General features: G+C 38.5%; 1 protein-coding gene across 2 annotated transcripts in view; it reads left to right on the top strand.

Annotated features, from left to right (window-relative positions):
• Positions 1–7,399: 7,399 nt before the first annotated feature.
• IMPG1 (interphotoreceptor matrix proteoglycan 1) overlaps positions 7,400–14,509 on the top strand; it is a 98,074-nt gene continuing 90,964 nt past the window's right edge. For both annotated transcript variants that reach the window (XM_039531529.1, XM_039531530.1), the window contains exon 1: positions 7,400–7,606. In XM_039531529.1, coding sequence (XP_039387463.1) covers positions 7,540–7,606 — 67 coding nt within the window. In that variant the 5' untranslated portion in view covers positions 7,400–7,539. The remainder of the gene's footprint in view (positions 7,607–14,509) is intronic.

The raw sequence follows: 14,509 nt of genomic DNA on the forward strand, positions 1-14,509 counted from the left end.
TCTGAAAATAAAAGCCTGAGTGTAAGGAACTGTTAATACAGCAGCACGCAGAATAAAGAAGCCAAGTCTGCAGGTGTACAGATATTACATTCCCATTTTCATTGTGACTTTCAGTTTGCAACTCATAACAGAAAACAAAGTGTGAAAATTCAGCTGACTTATTTTGCAGCGATACATCAGCCATGTGTTCTTGGTCCTCTGCTTATAAATTCTCAAGGGCAGACACACAGCTAACATGACAGTTTTTTGCTAAATGGGTTTTGTGCAGTAAATTCTCCTTCCACAATAGAGAACAACCATGCCTCATGATACAGGAATGTTTCCTGTGTTTGTACAAGACCATTTCTTGGGCCAAATTACCCTGCCTATGGTATCAGTTCTGTACACAGGAGGTCACCGTCACCATCATCTGATAAAACCTGCCTATGAAGGAAAACACAGCTTAATGAACCAGGACTATGGATAGATATAACATAGCAGCACATGGAGACAAGACCAAGTAGGTGTTGTGTTTGGAAATACAGGGCTGACACAATGCAATGCCAGGTACCTGACGGGTACTGACTTGGGGAGAAAAGTTTGCTTCCATCAAGTGTACAAGCATACCCACCACTCAACATGACTGAATACTTCACTTATTTCCCTTCATCTTACCACTACCATCCCTTTCCCCCTCATTGCTGTAGAAAGAAGCTGAACTATCAGTTAGTCCCATGTTTCATATTTCTGATTAGACAACATGTATCATGAAAGATGGAGTCTATATATGCCTGGTTTGCACACATCTACACCTTAATTACTGCTGAATTCTGCAGAATTGATAACTACAGCAATCAAAGTAACATGCTGTCACACTCTGCACCCCAGGGTTGTGCTGAGTGATAACAGCACCTGGAGGGGTTTGCTGCTTGTCACTAGCAAAACATTGTGAGAGACAGCCAAGGCTGAAGAGTTAAGGGGGCACAGCAGTCCCATAGTCCCAGGCTGCACCCCGGGGATCCCGTCACATGTGCTACACATGTTATAAACATTCTGTGGACACTATATCCATCTACTAAAACTAGAAAAATCCTTTCTGAGCTGCAAGAGGAAAACAACATGTCAAATCAGCAGTTGAGGAAGCATGTTCCAGTTCATTAGAGCTCTATGTGTTAGATGCTTAAGCAGCTCTTGGAATAACAGAAAATTGTGCATGAGTATATAGGCAAGTACAAAATCTGGATTTGCAGATAGACTACTGTATATCTCCACTGACAACAACCTAGTGGCTAGTTTGGCATTTTCCTGCCCATCATAAATAACCATTTTATATCCTATGTAGACATTTGATACATCACAAAAACACCATGTAATATTACAACATCAACAATCTTTGTTCACAAGAGGCCAGATTGAAATAGAAAAGGATGTAGCCCATCAGGGCTGAGGTATATTTGCAGAGATACACTCAGAACCATGCCTCTCTCATACTCTTATCTGCCTGTAACATGTAGGTGCATCTAAATTCATCAATTTTTTTAACAATTCCATTGTAAATAGAAAATGAAGAAGATTGGTCAAGAAGTCAGTGCCAATGAGGCAGCTGTAACTCTCTCATAATGTAAATGTATCCATGTGACAACATTTTTCTGTTATAAATAAGAGTGAACAGTGCCGATATCATGTTAGTATTAATATCACATTATCCTCAAGATGGCTAGTGATGGCACTACAGCAAAGAAGTTTGACTCAGAAGACTTTTAGGGGCATTTTTATTATTTCATTCTGATTTAAAATGAGTATTAAAAGCTCTGCTGCTTTTGCACATATAAGAAGATGCAGAGTTGCATTAAACTAACTTTTGCTGCTGTCCTCAAACTATCTGGCCAGTCCAGAATTTCACAGCGTTTTCTGTAGCTGGAGAACTGAACTTCACCAGGAATCCTTGTCTTAGTGGAGAGAGGCTTCAAAGGAAAAATTCAACTTGCTTCATAACTCAATATTAGGGGAGTCATTATTATTATTATTCAGCCCAAATTGACTTCAATGGGAGATTAGTCTGAGTTAAAGGACAATGTGATGTCTCTATTATTATTAAATGTATTTATATATCACCATATAGTTAGTTGGATTTTTATAAAAAGTTTAACAAGTTCTGCATCTCAAAGATTACCTACAGCAGCCAATACAAACCAGACACAGAGCAGGCAAGTATTGTAGTGGGGAGATTTTTGGTGAGAACAAAGTATGGAAAGTTTCTGGAAAAAATAGGTTTTAAGGAGGGATTAAAAGGAAGAAAGAGAGGGCAAACAAGAAGTGGCTGTTACTTAATTATTTAGTAGTTAGTGTAACTGTTAGTTGGCTCTTTCTGGAAGAGAGACTAGATCGCCTCAGTTTCAAGATGTCAATCACTCATGCAATCATCTTTGCTCACTGCCACTTTAGAGAGATACCAGAAAGGAAAAAAGGGAGAGGGCCATCTAAGTATCAAAAATAAAAATGAGGTATTTTTAAATGAGGCTTAATCTTTTTCACTTGACAAATATTTTGTTCTGTCTATGAGAATATGTTATGTGAGAACATGATTTTCTTTCTTTATTTCAGTGGAAAGGAGAAGAAAACTGTGATGGTTGAATGATAGTACAAAGAAATACTATCCAATGGAAAAGGCTAGAGGAAGTGCAAAAACAATGGATGATCATCATGGTGAATGAGTTAAACCAGCAAGCACTTAGTGCCAGGAACTAGGCTTTGGTAAGCAGAAAGCAAAATGTAAATAATAAAATAATGTAAATATTACTTAATAGTGATAATATTAATAGAGGGACAGGAAGAAAATAACCAACTGGTCCATTTTCACTTCTCATTGGTCTCTTTGCTCCTGCAGAAGCTTTTCATGCATTTTTAGTCCTGTGAGCAGCCGTGACAAGTCTGGTGCTACTCCTGCAGTTCCATTCTTAATTCCACTTCTCTCCCTGCTCAATATAAATCATTAGCATCATCGACAACCGTCCATCCAAACTGGATCATGGTATACGCGTAAGAGGTCTAATCAGGTTCTTGAAGAATCCGCTTATGGCTGACAAGTCCAATTCGAGCACGACACAGCTTGTTACAATTTCACAGATCATCCATATGTTGTCTGAGTTAGAGTCCAAGATTACAACATGCTGCTTTCTTCTTTCTCGCTTTGCTTCCATCCTCTGGATCAAAGCCACTTCCTGTTGAGCTGCATCCAGTGCCAGATATTCCCTCCAAATTGAACAGGATTCTTCGCACTCCTCCCGGCTTTTTACCTGGATGCTGACTGACTTTGTGTCATTTTTGCACACGTTGTGATACCGCCATAAAGGGTGACCCTGCTTTCTTAGAGCCATCCCGAATCTCGCTGTAGAAAATATTACTGAGGCTATGATCTCCTCCCATTCAGTGTAAATAATGTAATACTAATATATGCTTCCAGAACTGTGGTACAGCTCTCTGAAGTGGTATAGCATTAAAAAGGAGACGAATGTAATTGGCCAAATCACCAGCAGAAATGTCTCAGTATATTTAGGTTCTGCTCCTATACAAATCAGTGTCAAAACATTAAAGAGCAGAGTCATCAGAACAATTATTAGATCACTTAGAAAGGTGTTTGTTTTCCCCTTGCTTACTTCCAGTAAAGCAGTACTGCTGCTTTCCTGCTGCTATCATGCTCATGTGGTGGAACATGTAGTTCCTCAAATTTAAACTCACCACTTCCTGGCTCAGGTATTTTCAGATATACCGAAAACTCTTTATTTACTACTTACAAAATTCTAACTCCAGTTAGGATAAGGCTTATTTATGAAAACAACTCGCCCATAGAAAGACTGTGTATGTGCTTTATTGAGTTGTAGGATCATAGAATTTAAAGGCAAAAAATGTCTCCAGGAATTCCACTTAAAAATGTATGTTCACTGTACAGAGACAACCTATGGTTCCCTCTAAAGGACTGGTCTCATATGAAAACTTCTCCAGTGCCTGATGTAAGGTCAGGGGCGGCTCTAGGGATTTTGCTGCCCCAAGCACGGCAGGCAGGCTGCCTCCGGCAGTTTGCCTGCGGAGGGTCCACTGGCCCCGTGGCTTCGGCGGACCTCCCGCAGGCATGCCTGTGGGAGGTCCTCCAAAGCCGTGGGACCAGCGGACCCTCCACAGGCAAGCCTGCGAGAGGTCCACCGAAGCCGCGGGACCATCAGACCGTCCGCAGGCAAGCCGCCGGAGGCAGCCTGCCTTCCGCCATCGCGGACCCGGCAGAGCGCTCCCCTCTCCCCCCCCCCGCGGCTTGCTGCCCCAAGCACATTCTTGGCATACTGGGGCCTGGAGCCGCCCCTGTGTAAGGTTTTCCTTTGTGAAACAAAAGGAAGGAAACAGTCTTTTGTCAGTTGGAAGTTTTACTTTAAACCGCACAACTAGTGTATTCTTTCAGATATATGCACTGATTCATTGCACTAACCATTAATAGCTCTACTTTACCCATTTATGTGCACTTATCTTGGGTGAATGGACACTTCAGCTTGCAGTACTGCCCTTTCCATGCCTCCCTGGCATATTTTGAATGCATTATTGAATTTCAGCCAGAATCAAAAAAAGATTTTGCCTCTTTAAGAATGTATAATTGTTGTTGACAGCAAACCAGCTAGAAGAATCACTTCCAGATTAATTAACAGTGACCCATAATTAAACACAGCAGTACTTAGAGATGGAATGGTCCCTTGATAGTATTGCTTTAGCTATAATGAGTGTTTATCATTATTGTTTGCTTGGATTGTAGCAGTTATCAAGGTTCGTTACAAAGTTTTTTAATTAAAAGGAAATATGTAAAAGGTACTAGCCTTGACAGAAAACAACTTGAAATATTCATAATTTACAGATCATCTCATTATACTCAGATCCCAGCAGCATATTTCTTAGTCACAAACTTGCTGCATAGCCTAATATTTTCCTTTAACAACATTCTTTTTAATTAAATGTGCTAGTTTAAGTGTTTTCTTTCTTTTAAAATCAATTCTCTATCCACGGCTGTAAAACCTTGAAAGTAAAATATATTTCATTACTAAACATGTATTCTTCCATTATTCATGAAAGGATTGTTGTCTAATGGGGGAAGGAGGAAAGACTCCTGGTTCTAGGTCCCTAGCTCTGCTAATGACTCATAGTGTGATCTTTGACCAGTCTCTGTGGCCCACACTTTCAAAAGTGTCTTCTAGTATTGGTTTCTTCAGACACCTGGGTCCAGATTTTTAAAGCTACAGGACTGTCGCATCTTATGCGCATTTTAACATGCGCGATTTCAGCTTTATGCGGTCGGCAAAAACAAAAACAAAAGAGAAAAATGACCATTTTAATACTGTAACTGTAGTGCAGGCGATTCCGCCCACCATTCAACTCAATGTAATTATGACTATACGCAGTTTTCGCTTTACGCGCTAACCGCGGAACAGAACCCCTGCGTAAGATGAGATTCACCTATATTTGGGTATTGCTACACTCAGAGTTGCACAGCCTAACTGATTTAGGAGCCTAAATCTCTTTTTCAGGAGGAATTTGGGAGTCTAAATCCTATTGACTATTAATGAAATTTAGACTCCTCAGTGCCTAAATCCCCTTTGAGAAAGAGATTCAGAATCCTAAACTAGTTAGGTATTGCAACGGTGAGTGCAGCAACACTTAGATCCAGATTTTTAAAGCTATTTAAGTGATTTAGGCAGCTAAGTCCCATTTTCAAAAGTGAATTAAGCACATAAGGGCCTAATTCTCATTGAAAGTCAATGGGAGTTCTTGGTACCCAGCACCTCAGAAAAATCCCCCTTGCTTACAAAAGTTAGGCAATAACTGAGGCAACCAAAATCAGATTATATTTTTTAATATTTGACTCTTTCCCCCTATATCTCATTTTATTCACCTTTTAAATAAAGGTTTGCTAAAACTTAGCTGGCTCTTAAGAGTGCTTGATAGGTTTGATTATAGTTTGAAAAGCATCTCAATCCAGATATGAGAGGTGTAATATTCGTGTAAAGGTTAATTATGTTCTTCCATGCAAAAGTCCTTCAGTATAAATCCAGATCATCCTTCATTTTGGCTGTGCTGATGGCATAGATTTCTTTGTTTTAAGAAGGTAGTTGAAACTTTTGTTTTGAAAACAACATAAAAAGTTACTATGGGTTTTGAAAATAGATAAGGGTCAAAAAGAAAGGTAGGTCAAATTTTGGTCCCAGCAATGTCTCTGTATTAGTTGCGCCAAGTATTTAGAAGAGGGTGATCTTTGTTTTCTTTTGCCATTGTTTAAATCCCAGGTAAAAATAGAACACTGACCAGGTTCAAATGAAGGTTGTTCTTAAAGCAACTTGTACATGCAAAGCTAGAAGGATTCTTGCTGCCAGCAAATAGCCTCTGTTTGTACAGTACAGTCACCACATAAATCTCTAAATAGGACAGACGACTGCAAATGCTCACCTGGCAGCCCTCCCTGATTAACAAAACTTTACAAAATGCTTTTGAAAATAATGTAGCAAATATAGGACATAAATATAACAAAGGGCCTACCAAATGTTGTGTAATGGGAATATTTATTTATATAACTGTAAAAGAACTGCTTCTAACCCGTTTGTTCACTCATTGGCCTGATAGAGCCACAGCTTGAAATGCTATTTCCCTCCTCCCCTTTTTTATTCTTCTCCCTGTAACCACCTCCCTCCTCCCCCATTCCTCATTTGGAATCAGAGTGTTCCAGTCCTGATTGCTACAGCAATTTACTGCTGAGTCATGGCATTTTCCAGTGTAACAGAATGGATTGTCCATCATCAGAGCTCTGATAGAAATCTTGCAAAAGCAAACTTTGTGGTGTGAGAAAGGAGAAGAGCTGCCAAGTCAAACAGTGCTGAAAAGCTCCATAAAATCACAGTTCTTTCAGACAAGCAATTAGTCATCTTCTTCAAAGGAAGTTCACCATTTGTTACGGTCATACATTTCAGAAATAATACAATCTACTATTGCCATCATTTCACAATGCCTCTGCTGACATGCCATATTACTGGAATGTCCAAATGACCAAAATTTACAGGTAATGGCCACTAGAAGAGGCTTCTGTTGTTTATCATGGTGCTACTGAAGTCTTCTGGGGCTGACAGATGCCACTCCAGAAGGTTAATAAGATGAAGACAGCTCTTCCAGCTGGACCATAAGAGGGATTATGTCTGAGCAGTAGATAAACAGATTATTCCAGAAACAGACACTTGGTTGTTTTTTTTTTAAACTTCGTCACTCTTGTCACATTTAGGAGTTTACCACTCCAGTCCCCCTTTCAGTCTCCTGGACTACTAGTGTGTGTGTTTGAAGGGTTTGTTCAGTAACTGTGTTCTGGCACCTGTTTCACTCTTTGCCTGAGATTCAAAACAATTCAAACTGTTGGGCACTTTCTTAAAAAACTAGGAATACGAGGCAGTTTGGGAATTTTAGTTCTTAAAAAGAAATCTGTTAGCCAGTCTAAACTAGTCATATTTCCTGTATGACAATCCTTGCAAGTTCTGAATTGCCAGCATGCATTTGAAAACTGGATTAATATTTCTGGTCATTTGTCTTGCTCTCCAAGTTCAAGGAAGCAAAGGTAAGTTCACATGTAAAATGATTTTATTTATTTATTTTGTGTCATAGTTGGAGAATCTTTGGAAAGGTCAAGTTGTTTTCCCTAGCTATAAAAGTCACTGCCTAGAATTGGGTGCTATAGAAGTCTAGGTTAGTGATACTGTTAAGTCAACATTTTCTTAGGGTAGCCTGTCAAGTTAACTTGTATCATGTAGGTTTGCTCAGCATTAAACTCGCTGTAAAAAATGCACGTTAGTTTATTTACTTATTTATGTTTCTAGATGAAAGAACAATTACAAATTACGTAGAAGGGGCACATAGCTGAAGTGACTGCGTAAGAAAATGACTGTACTCTTAAATGAGAATTCGTTGTTACTGAACTGAAAAGAAAGCGTATTTTTGGCTTTACTGGACATTGTCATGGCCAACTTAAAAGACTCCTAGGTATATACACAAATATTGTAGGTGGAAACAATACTGACAAAAACCCCAGAAAATAGCAATATAAATAAGGACTATGTTACTGGTAAATATGTACAGCAGAAAAATATAAACATTATAAAAGAAAAATGAAAAAGAATACATCTGCTGACTTAAGTACTTAGTGAAAAATATAAAAAAAATCATCATAGTACTTTTTTCTGATATGTAACAAATTTAAAAGCTGTTTCAATGAATAGATTCCTACAAAAAATAAAAGGAAGCATTGATTTGTAAGCCTTTAGGCAGAATAAAAGCAAGACAGAACAGAGACAACTATTCTGTATTCAGTGAAGCAACTAACAATTGTTCCTTTAGACATATTGAAAAGTTCACAAGTCTTTCTTTAATTTTTCAGCATGAACAAGAACAAAAACAAAAACATTGAGATGTGTTTTTCCCCTTGTTCATTTACATACAGGAGAAAAAAAACCATCAGATTTTATTCTTGTCACAAAAGGTTGTTGGGGTTTTTGTTTGTCTGGCTATACTAAAAGAAGGACGGGGACATTTGACATGGGTTTAATCAGGCCACAACTTTATTAGATGTCTGGGACTACCTAGCAGATAAAAGTGTACAGTGCAGGTAACCCCATGTTTATTCCATAATTATCCAGGGGTTTTTGTTTGTTGGTTTGATTGATTGATTTCATTTTTGGTTTGGGGTTTTTATTTCCTTGTTTGTTGTTATTTTTTAGATTGCTTACTAACTTTTCTGTCTGTCTTTGTCATTTATGTCATCTAATTAAAATCCCAGGTCGCTATTGCTTTATACTTTGCCTAAGGGATTCATAAATGGCCTAACATATCTTGCTTTCTTTCAGTCCTAGTCATGTTAGTTAAATGCAGTGATCAGGCAGTATCAGAAAAAGAGCATTTCCATTTGTATTTAAATGTTTGTAGAGGAAGAGAGAGCCCCAGCATTCTTTAGTCTACTGTTAATAACATTTAGAAATCTTCATTTGTGCTGCAAAGACTATTACCATTTTTCTGTTTGCAGATTTTGTTTTTGTTTTTTTAATAATTGTTTTAGCTCACTGAAATATAGACATACAGCTATGGAGAAGATTTAGTGCATCCAAGTACTGAGGATATTTTACCTTGGAAAAACATAATGGGTCAGCTAAGTGCTAGCAGCAGTTGCAGTTAATTCATATGGTGCCGCTTTACCTTTTCATTTCACATAAATAATTGCAATGAATTACTTAACATTTGGAAGTACGGCAGAAAGGGAATGAGTGAGAGTGAGTATATAAATCCAATGAATGTGATGAGGAAAAAAAGATTTACCAAACTGCATTGCCTTTGTATTTAAGGCATGCATTTACAAAATTATAAGATGAAACATTCTGTGTTATTATTAATGCACTAATGATGGTATCAATAATGCGTACAATTGTGATTATAAAACTAGAAAGAAATGAAATGAAAAGTAAAGCTGAATATTCTGGCTTATCATCATTTCTTGTACCTAGATATTGCAATATATCTGATAACAGTATAATTGGATGGCATGTTACAAAGAGAAGTTTAGGCTAAATATTAGGGGAAACATCCTAACAAAGTGCCAGACTGGTTTGTGAGTGTTTTCTGCAAGAGATTTAATAGAAGTCCCATTACTGGAACATTTAATACCACCTGTGGAAGACATGCTAGATAATATCTAGGGATCTTGCAACTAAAGAGGAAAAGGACTAAATGATTAAATAGATTTTTTTCATCTCTATTTTTAATTCTTTAAAATAAATAGCAGCAAACAACAGTTTGATCAAATATTATTGCAATACTTAGGAACAAAGATTATAGGAATTTCCTGGCTTTTGTCGGTTTATCGGGCAGTAGTTTGTTATATACATTCATTTTTAATAATAATTGGTAAAATCCCCCATGTTTATAATATATGTCCATACACATATTGATATTATTTTTGTTGTCATACATATTCATTATTAATATTGTATAGGAAAACCATTTTAAAATTAAATTCTGCTCTCAAATATACATGCATTGACTTCAAAGGTATTTAGGTGTTCAAAGATGCAGACAGGTGGCTCATGGGATTCTCAGAAGTGCCGAGGGCCCAGAACCTCAAACATATTTAGATGTCTAATCAATGGGGATTCAGGTGCTTTGGAAAATCCCACTATTTGACTATTTGCATCTTTAGGCACCTAAATATGTTTAAAAATCTCACCTTAACTACTTACATTCAAGTAGTGGGTGTTAGTGGATAGCAGAAATAATCTAGATGTGTTCAAAACTTTCATGGCCCTTCCAGTCTACTATACAGTGCAATTGCTATACATGGATAGTTGGAGATACTAAGCATTCTTAGGAAATTGAAGGCTCAAATGCAAATTAACTTTTTTCCTTTTAAAACAAAAATCTTCAGAACAGTAATAGTCTCTAAACCAGTTCATGGATTAATCAATTGCTGATTTTTCCGCCCTATCACAGAACTGTCAAACTCAAATTGTTATTTTCAAGGTGGCCAAAAAAAAAATGGAGTTAGTTTTCTGAGCTATTCTATTTTCTCCCTACCCATCTAATTTTGCTGTGAGATCTTCAACAAACAAGAAGACTACACATGTCAAAGGGGGTTTCTAGAGAGGAATACAAGGGGACTTCATGGGTTCAACGATGCTCCAGAACTTGTTAGTCCTAGGAGGATCCAAAGACTGAACTTGAACTCATGTTCTACGCATTACCTTACCACTAAGCAGGCACAACCCCTTTTTAACACAGAACTAAAACCCAACACGAAGTGTGTGCTACATTTCAACCTAGAATGAATGTGAGTTACAAAGCACTGAAAATACAAATTCACCAATGAAAATGTTGATAGGTTCTGAGTTATAGCAGGATCTCCTAAAATTATGTATTAAAATTATGTACTTTTGTACCCTGCTTTCAGTCAGAAAGACTGTATGCGAGCTACATAACAGTGCTCAAGGCTGCTAAGTTTGAGTTGGTTTTTAAGTAGACAAGTATTCTCCATTCACTCACAGTCATTCTTTAGGAGACAATGGCTTTCTGTGTGCTCTGTGAAATCATTTTAATTCATTCTGACTTATCCCTTCCTGTTGAGCTGTGCCAATTCAACAGTAACTGTTGCAGATTTTTGTTACTGTAATTTCCCTTGAGAAAAGGGTTAAACAAATCTATGCCATAGGAAGGGGGGAAAAATCATTAAAAATTAAAAGAAACAAAACATGGGTATGCCAGATTTACTCATCAGAATTATTCCACAGTTCATCTATGAAATAAAAATTTATCTTGATGAATTAAGGATGGTAGCGTCCCTGTTTATGTTTATAAACAACTGAAAAAATTAAATTCACCTGATTTTGAATGCAAAAATAGTGAATTAATTAGGAATGGTTTTTAATATTTAACATTTCTTGACAACTCCAAATTTAAATATATGTAATAAAATATTAGTATTGTCAGTGAATATTAAACAGGAGTAGCACATGTATTCTAGGTTTGCACACAGATACTATGGTGATTGATGCATTATAAATACTTAGACAAGATAGCTTTTAAGAGAAAAACAATAGAGATGACTCTAGAGGACAAGATATTTATTACCAATAAAGGGCTGTCTCCCCTTGAAGGGTCTAAGTTAAAGGCCACAGTGAAGGGAGATTTACCCAAATTACTTTCCACATGCTAGAAAGCCATATTTAGGTTTAGTACATTCTGCACAAGTTCTTACAGTGCCCTCGTAACTATGGTATCTTAGCGCCTTCTAGTCAGACATTAAGTAACAAGACTAACTTCTGTCATGTGTGGTTCATGTGCTCTCATTCTTTCCTCAGGAGAAAAACCGTATATGCATTCTGGTGTATTTGTTATGGGATTTAATTTTTTTTCACCCTAAATTATACGTACACGTTTGTCATGGACACAGGACTAGCTGTGTCTCTGCCCCTTTTCCGGTCTCTCTGAGGGCACCATTTCTGAAGGCCTCTTCTCCTTACATAAGAACATAAGCATGGCCATACTGGGTCAGATTAAAGGTCCATCTAGCCCAGTATCCAGTCTTCTGACAGTGGCAAATGCCAGGTGCTTCAGAGGGAATGAACAGCACAGATAATCATCAAATGATCCATCCCCTGTTGCCCATTCCCAGCTTCAGGCAGTTCTCTGTTCTGCTTCTGGCGACATCCCCTGTTGCCCATTCCCAGCTTCTGGCCTTATCTGTCTTGGGGTGGAATCTTGGCATCTTAGACTGGGGCCCAATACCACCTACCACCTTGCAGGCCAGACTGCATTTCAGGCACCTTCAGGAACCTGTGATATTGACCTTATTAAAGCAATTTTTTTTATTAAATAGTGGGAACAAAGCATTAGAGAAAAAGGGATTGCACAATAACAAAGATCTGACACATCTTTAGTTTCACCTGCTCTTATGTTTCACTACAGGCTAAGTTAGACAGATTTTCCTCTTACATTAAAGGAACAGAACAGAACCAACTTACATTCTCCTAGCAAGCCCAGATCCTCCTGAGGGTCCATGGGTCCTTCAGTCCAACCCATTCTGTTCAGACGTGTTTCAGTACTCCCCAGGAGAACAGGCTAGAGCCATTAAGGTTGTTCTCTTTGGCATTGCCGCTTAATGACCCTTAAGTATAAGTTAGGTGACACCTAAAAGAGTGGCTTCTTTTCTCTTTCCCTAGGTGGGGAGGCTAGGTCAGCTACTCAGAGTGACCCCTACAGTGAAGGGTTCCACCACAATTATGGGACAGACAGTGCCAGATCTAACACCATATTAAGAATCACCAAAGAGCACCCCTACATTTTCACAAAATTGCTAAGTGTTTATACCTAATGCAGTTGAGGTCCCCTTTTGTGCCTCACAGACCTTAATGTATTGGGGAAGTACTGTTATCCCCACTTTACCAAAAGGAAACTGAGGCACAGAGAGACTAAGTGATTTACCCAAGGTCACACTGAAAGGCTGTGGCAGAGCAAAGAACTGAATGTAAGACTCCATATCCCAATCTATCACCCTAAACTCTGCACCATCCTTCCTTTCTCTTAGGAAGGCTATGTCAAGAACCTTAAAGTGGAACAAAATGTAGTGAGGTTTGTTGAGGTTCTTAGCTCCTGTAGAAGTTCATTGCAGATTCATGGACTGAGAAAGCTCTATTTCCTGCACAGGTAAGCGTTCCCTTTGCAGTGGACAGTTCCATTTGCCTACAGACTGGTGTCATTATCGCAGAGCTTTAGGTGATCTTTTAGACACCATGGCTTCAGACTCCTAAATGTGCTTTCTTCTGCCAACCAGCATAACCATCATCTTACTTCACCCTCAACCAGCTGCTCTCTTCACCCATTAGTTGATCTTGCCCAAGCAATGAACTATCTTGGTGGTGCTTGTACATATCAAAGGATAGATAAAGTTGGATGTCATCTGCAAATTGGTGGCACTTGAGCCCATGTTGTCTCACAGTTCTCTTAGTGACTGCATGTAGATGCTGAATAGCATTGAATAGAACAGTGGTTCTCAACCAGGGGTACATGTACTCCTTGGTGTACACAGGGGTTTTCCAGGGGGTACTCAACTGATCTAAATATTTGCCTAGTTTTACAACAGACTACATAAAAAGTAATAGCAAAGTCAGTACAAACAAACTTCATAGACTGTGATTTGTTTATACTTCTCTGTATACTACACACTGAAATGTAAGAACAATATTTATATTCCAATTGGTTCATTTTATAATTATATGGTAAAAATGAGAAAGTAAGCAATTTTTCAGTAGTGTGCTGTGACAGTTGTGTGTTTTTATGTCTGATTTTATAAGTTTTTAAGTGAGGTGTAACTTAGGGGTACACAAGACAAATCAGACTATTGAAAGGGGTACAGTTGTCTGTAAAGGTTAGGAGTCACTGGTATGGAGAATTGATCCTAAAGGCACTCTTTAAATGAGGAGCCTAGTGGCAGAGGTGCAGTGTCTCTTCACTGTCCTTTGGATGCATCCCTCAAGGAAGCACTTGAATCATTATTGAGCATTCGCTAGGACCCTTGCCACCTCTCTCAGGTGGGGCAGCAGTATTCGCAGGGTCAACAAATCCTGCAGAGAGGTCCAGGAGAATGAGAATGGATGTCTGTTCTCTTTCACTAACATCAAGAAATCATCCACCAATGACATTAATGCTGTTTCTGGCCCATGTCTTGGCCTGAAACCAGATTGTGCTGGATCCTGGGTATTGGCTTCAGCTAGATGAGCTCATAGGAAGCCTTTGGCTAGTTTCTCTAAGAACTCGCTCAGAAATGGAAGGTTTTATACTGGGCAGGGCTTGAATAGATTTGCTGCACCCAGGATGCATTTCTTCAATGCTGGTTGCACTTGGTTGAAGGAGGAAGGGAAGATTCCTTTCCTGAATGAGGCATTGATTATTTCTGTCAGGAAAGACCCACTCACTTTTACCGGGC

Source organism: Mauremys reevesii, linkage group 3, assembly GCF_016161935.1.
Source record: "Mauremys reevesii isolate NIE-2019 linkage group 3, ASM1616193v1, whole genome shotgun sequence".
Taxonomy (NCBI): Eukaryota; Metazoa; Chordata; order Testudines; family Geoemydidae; genus Mauremys; species Mauremys reevesii.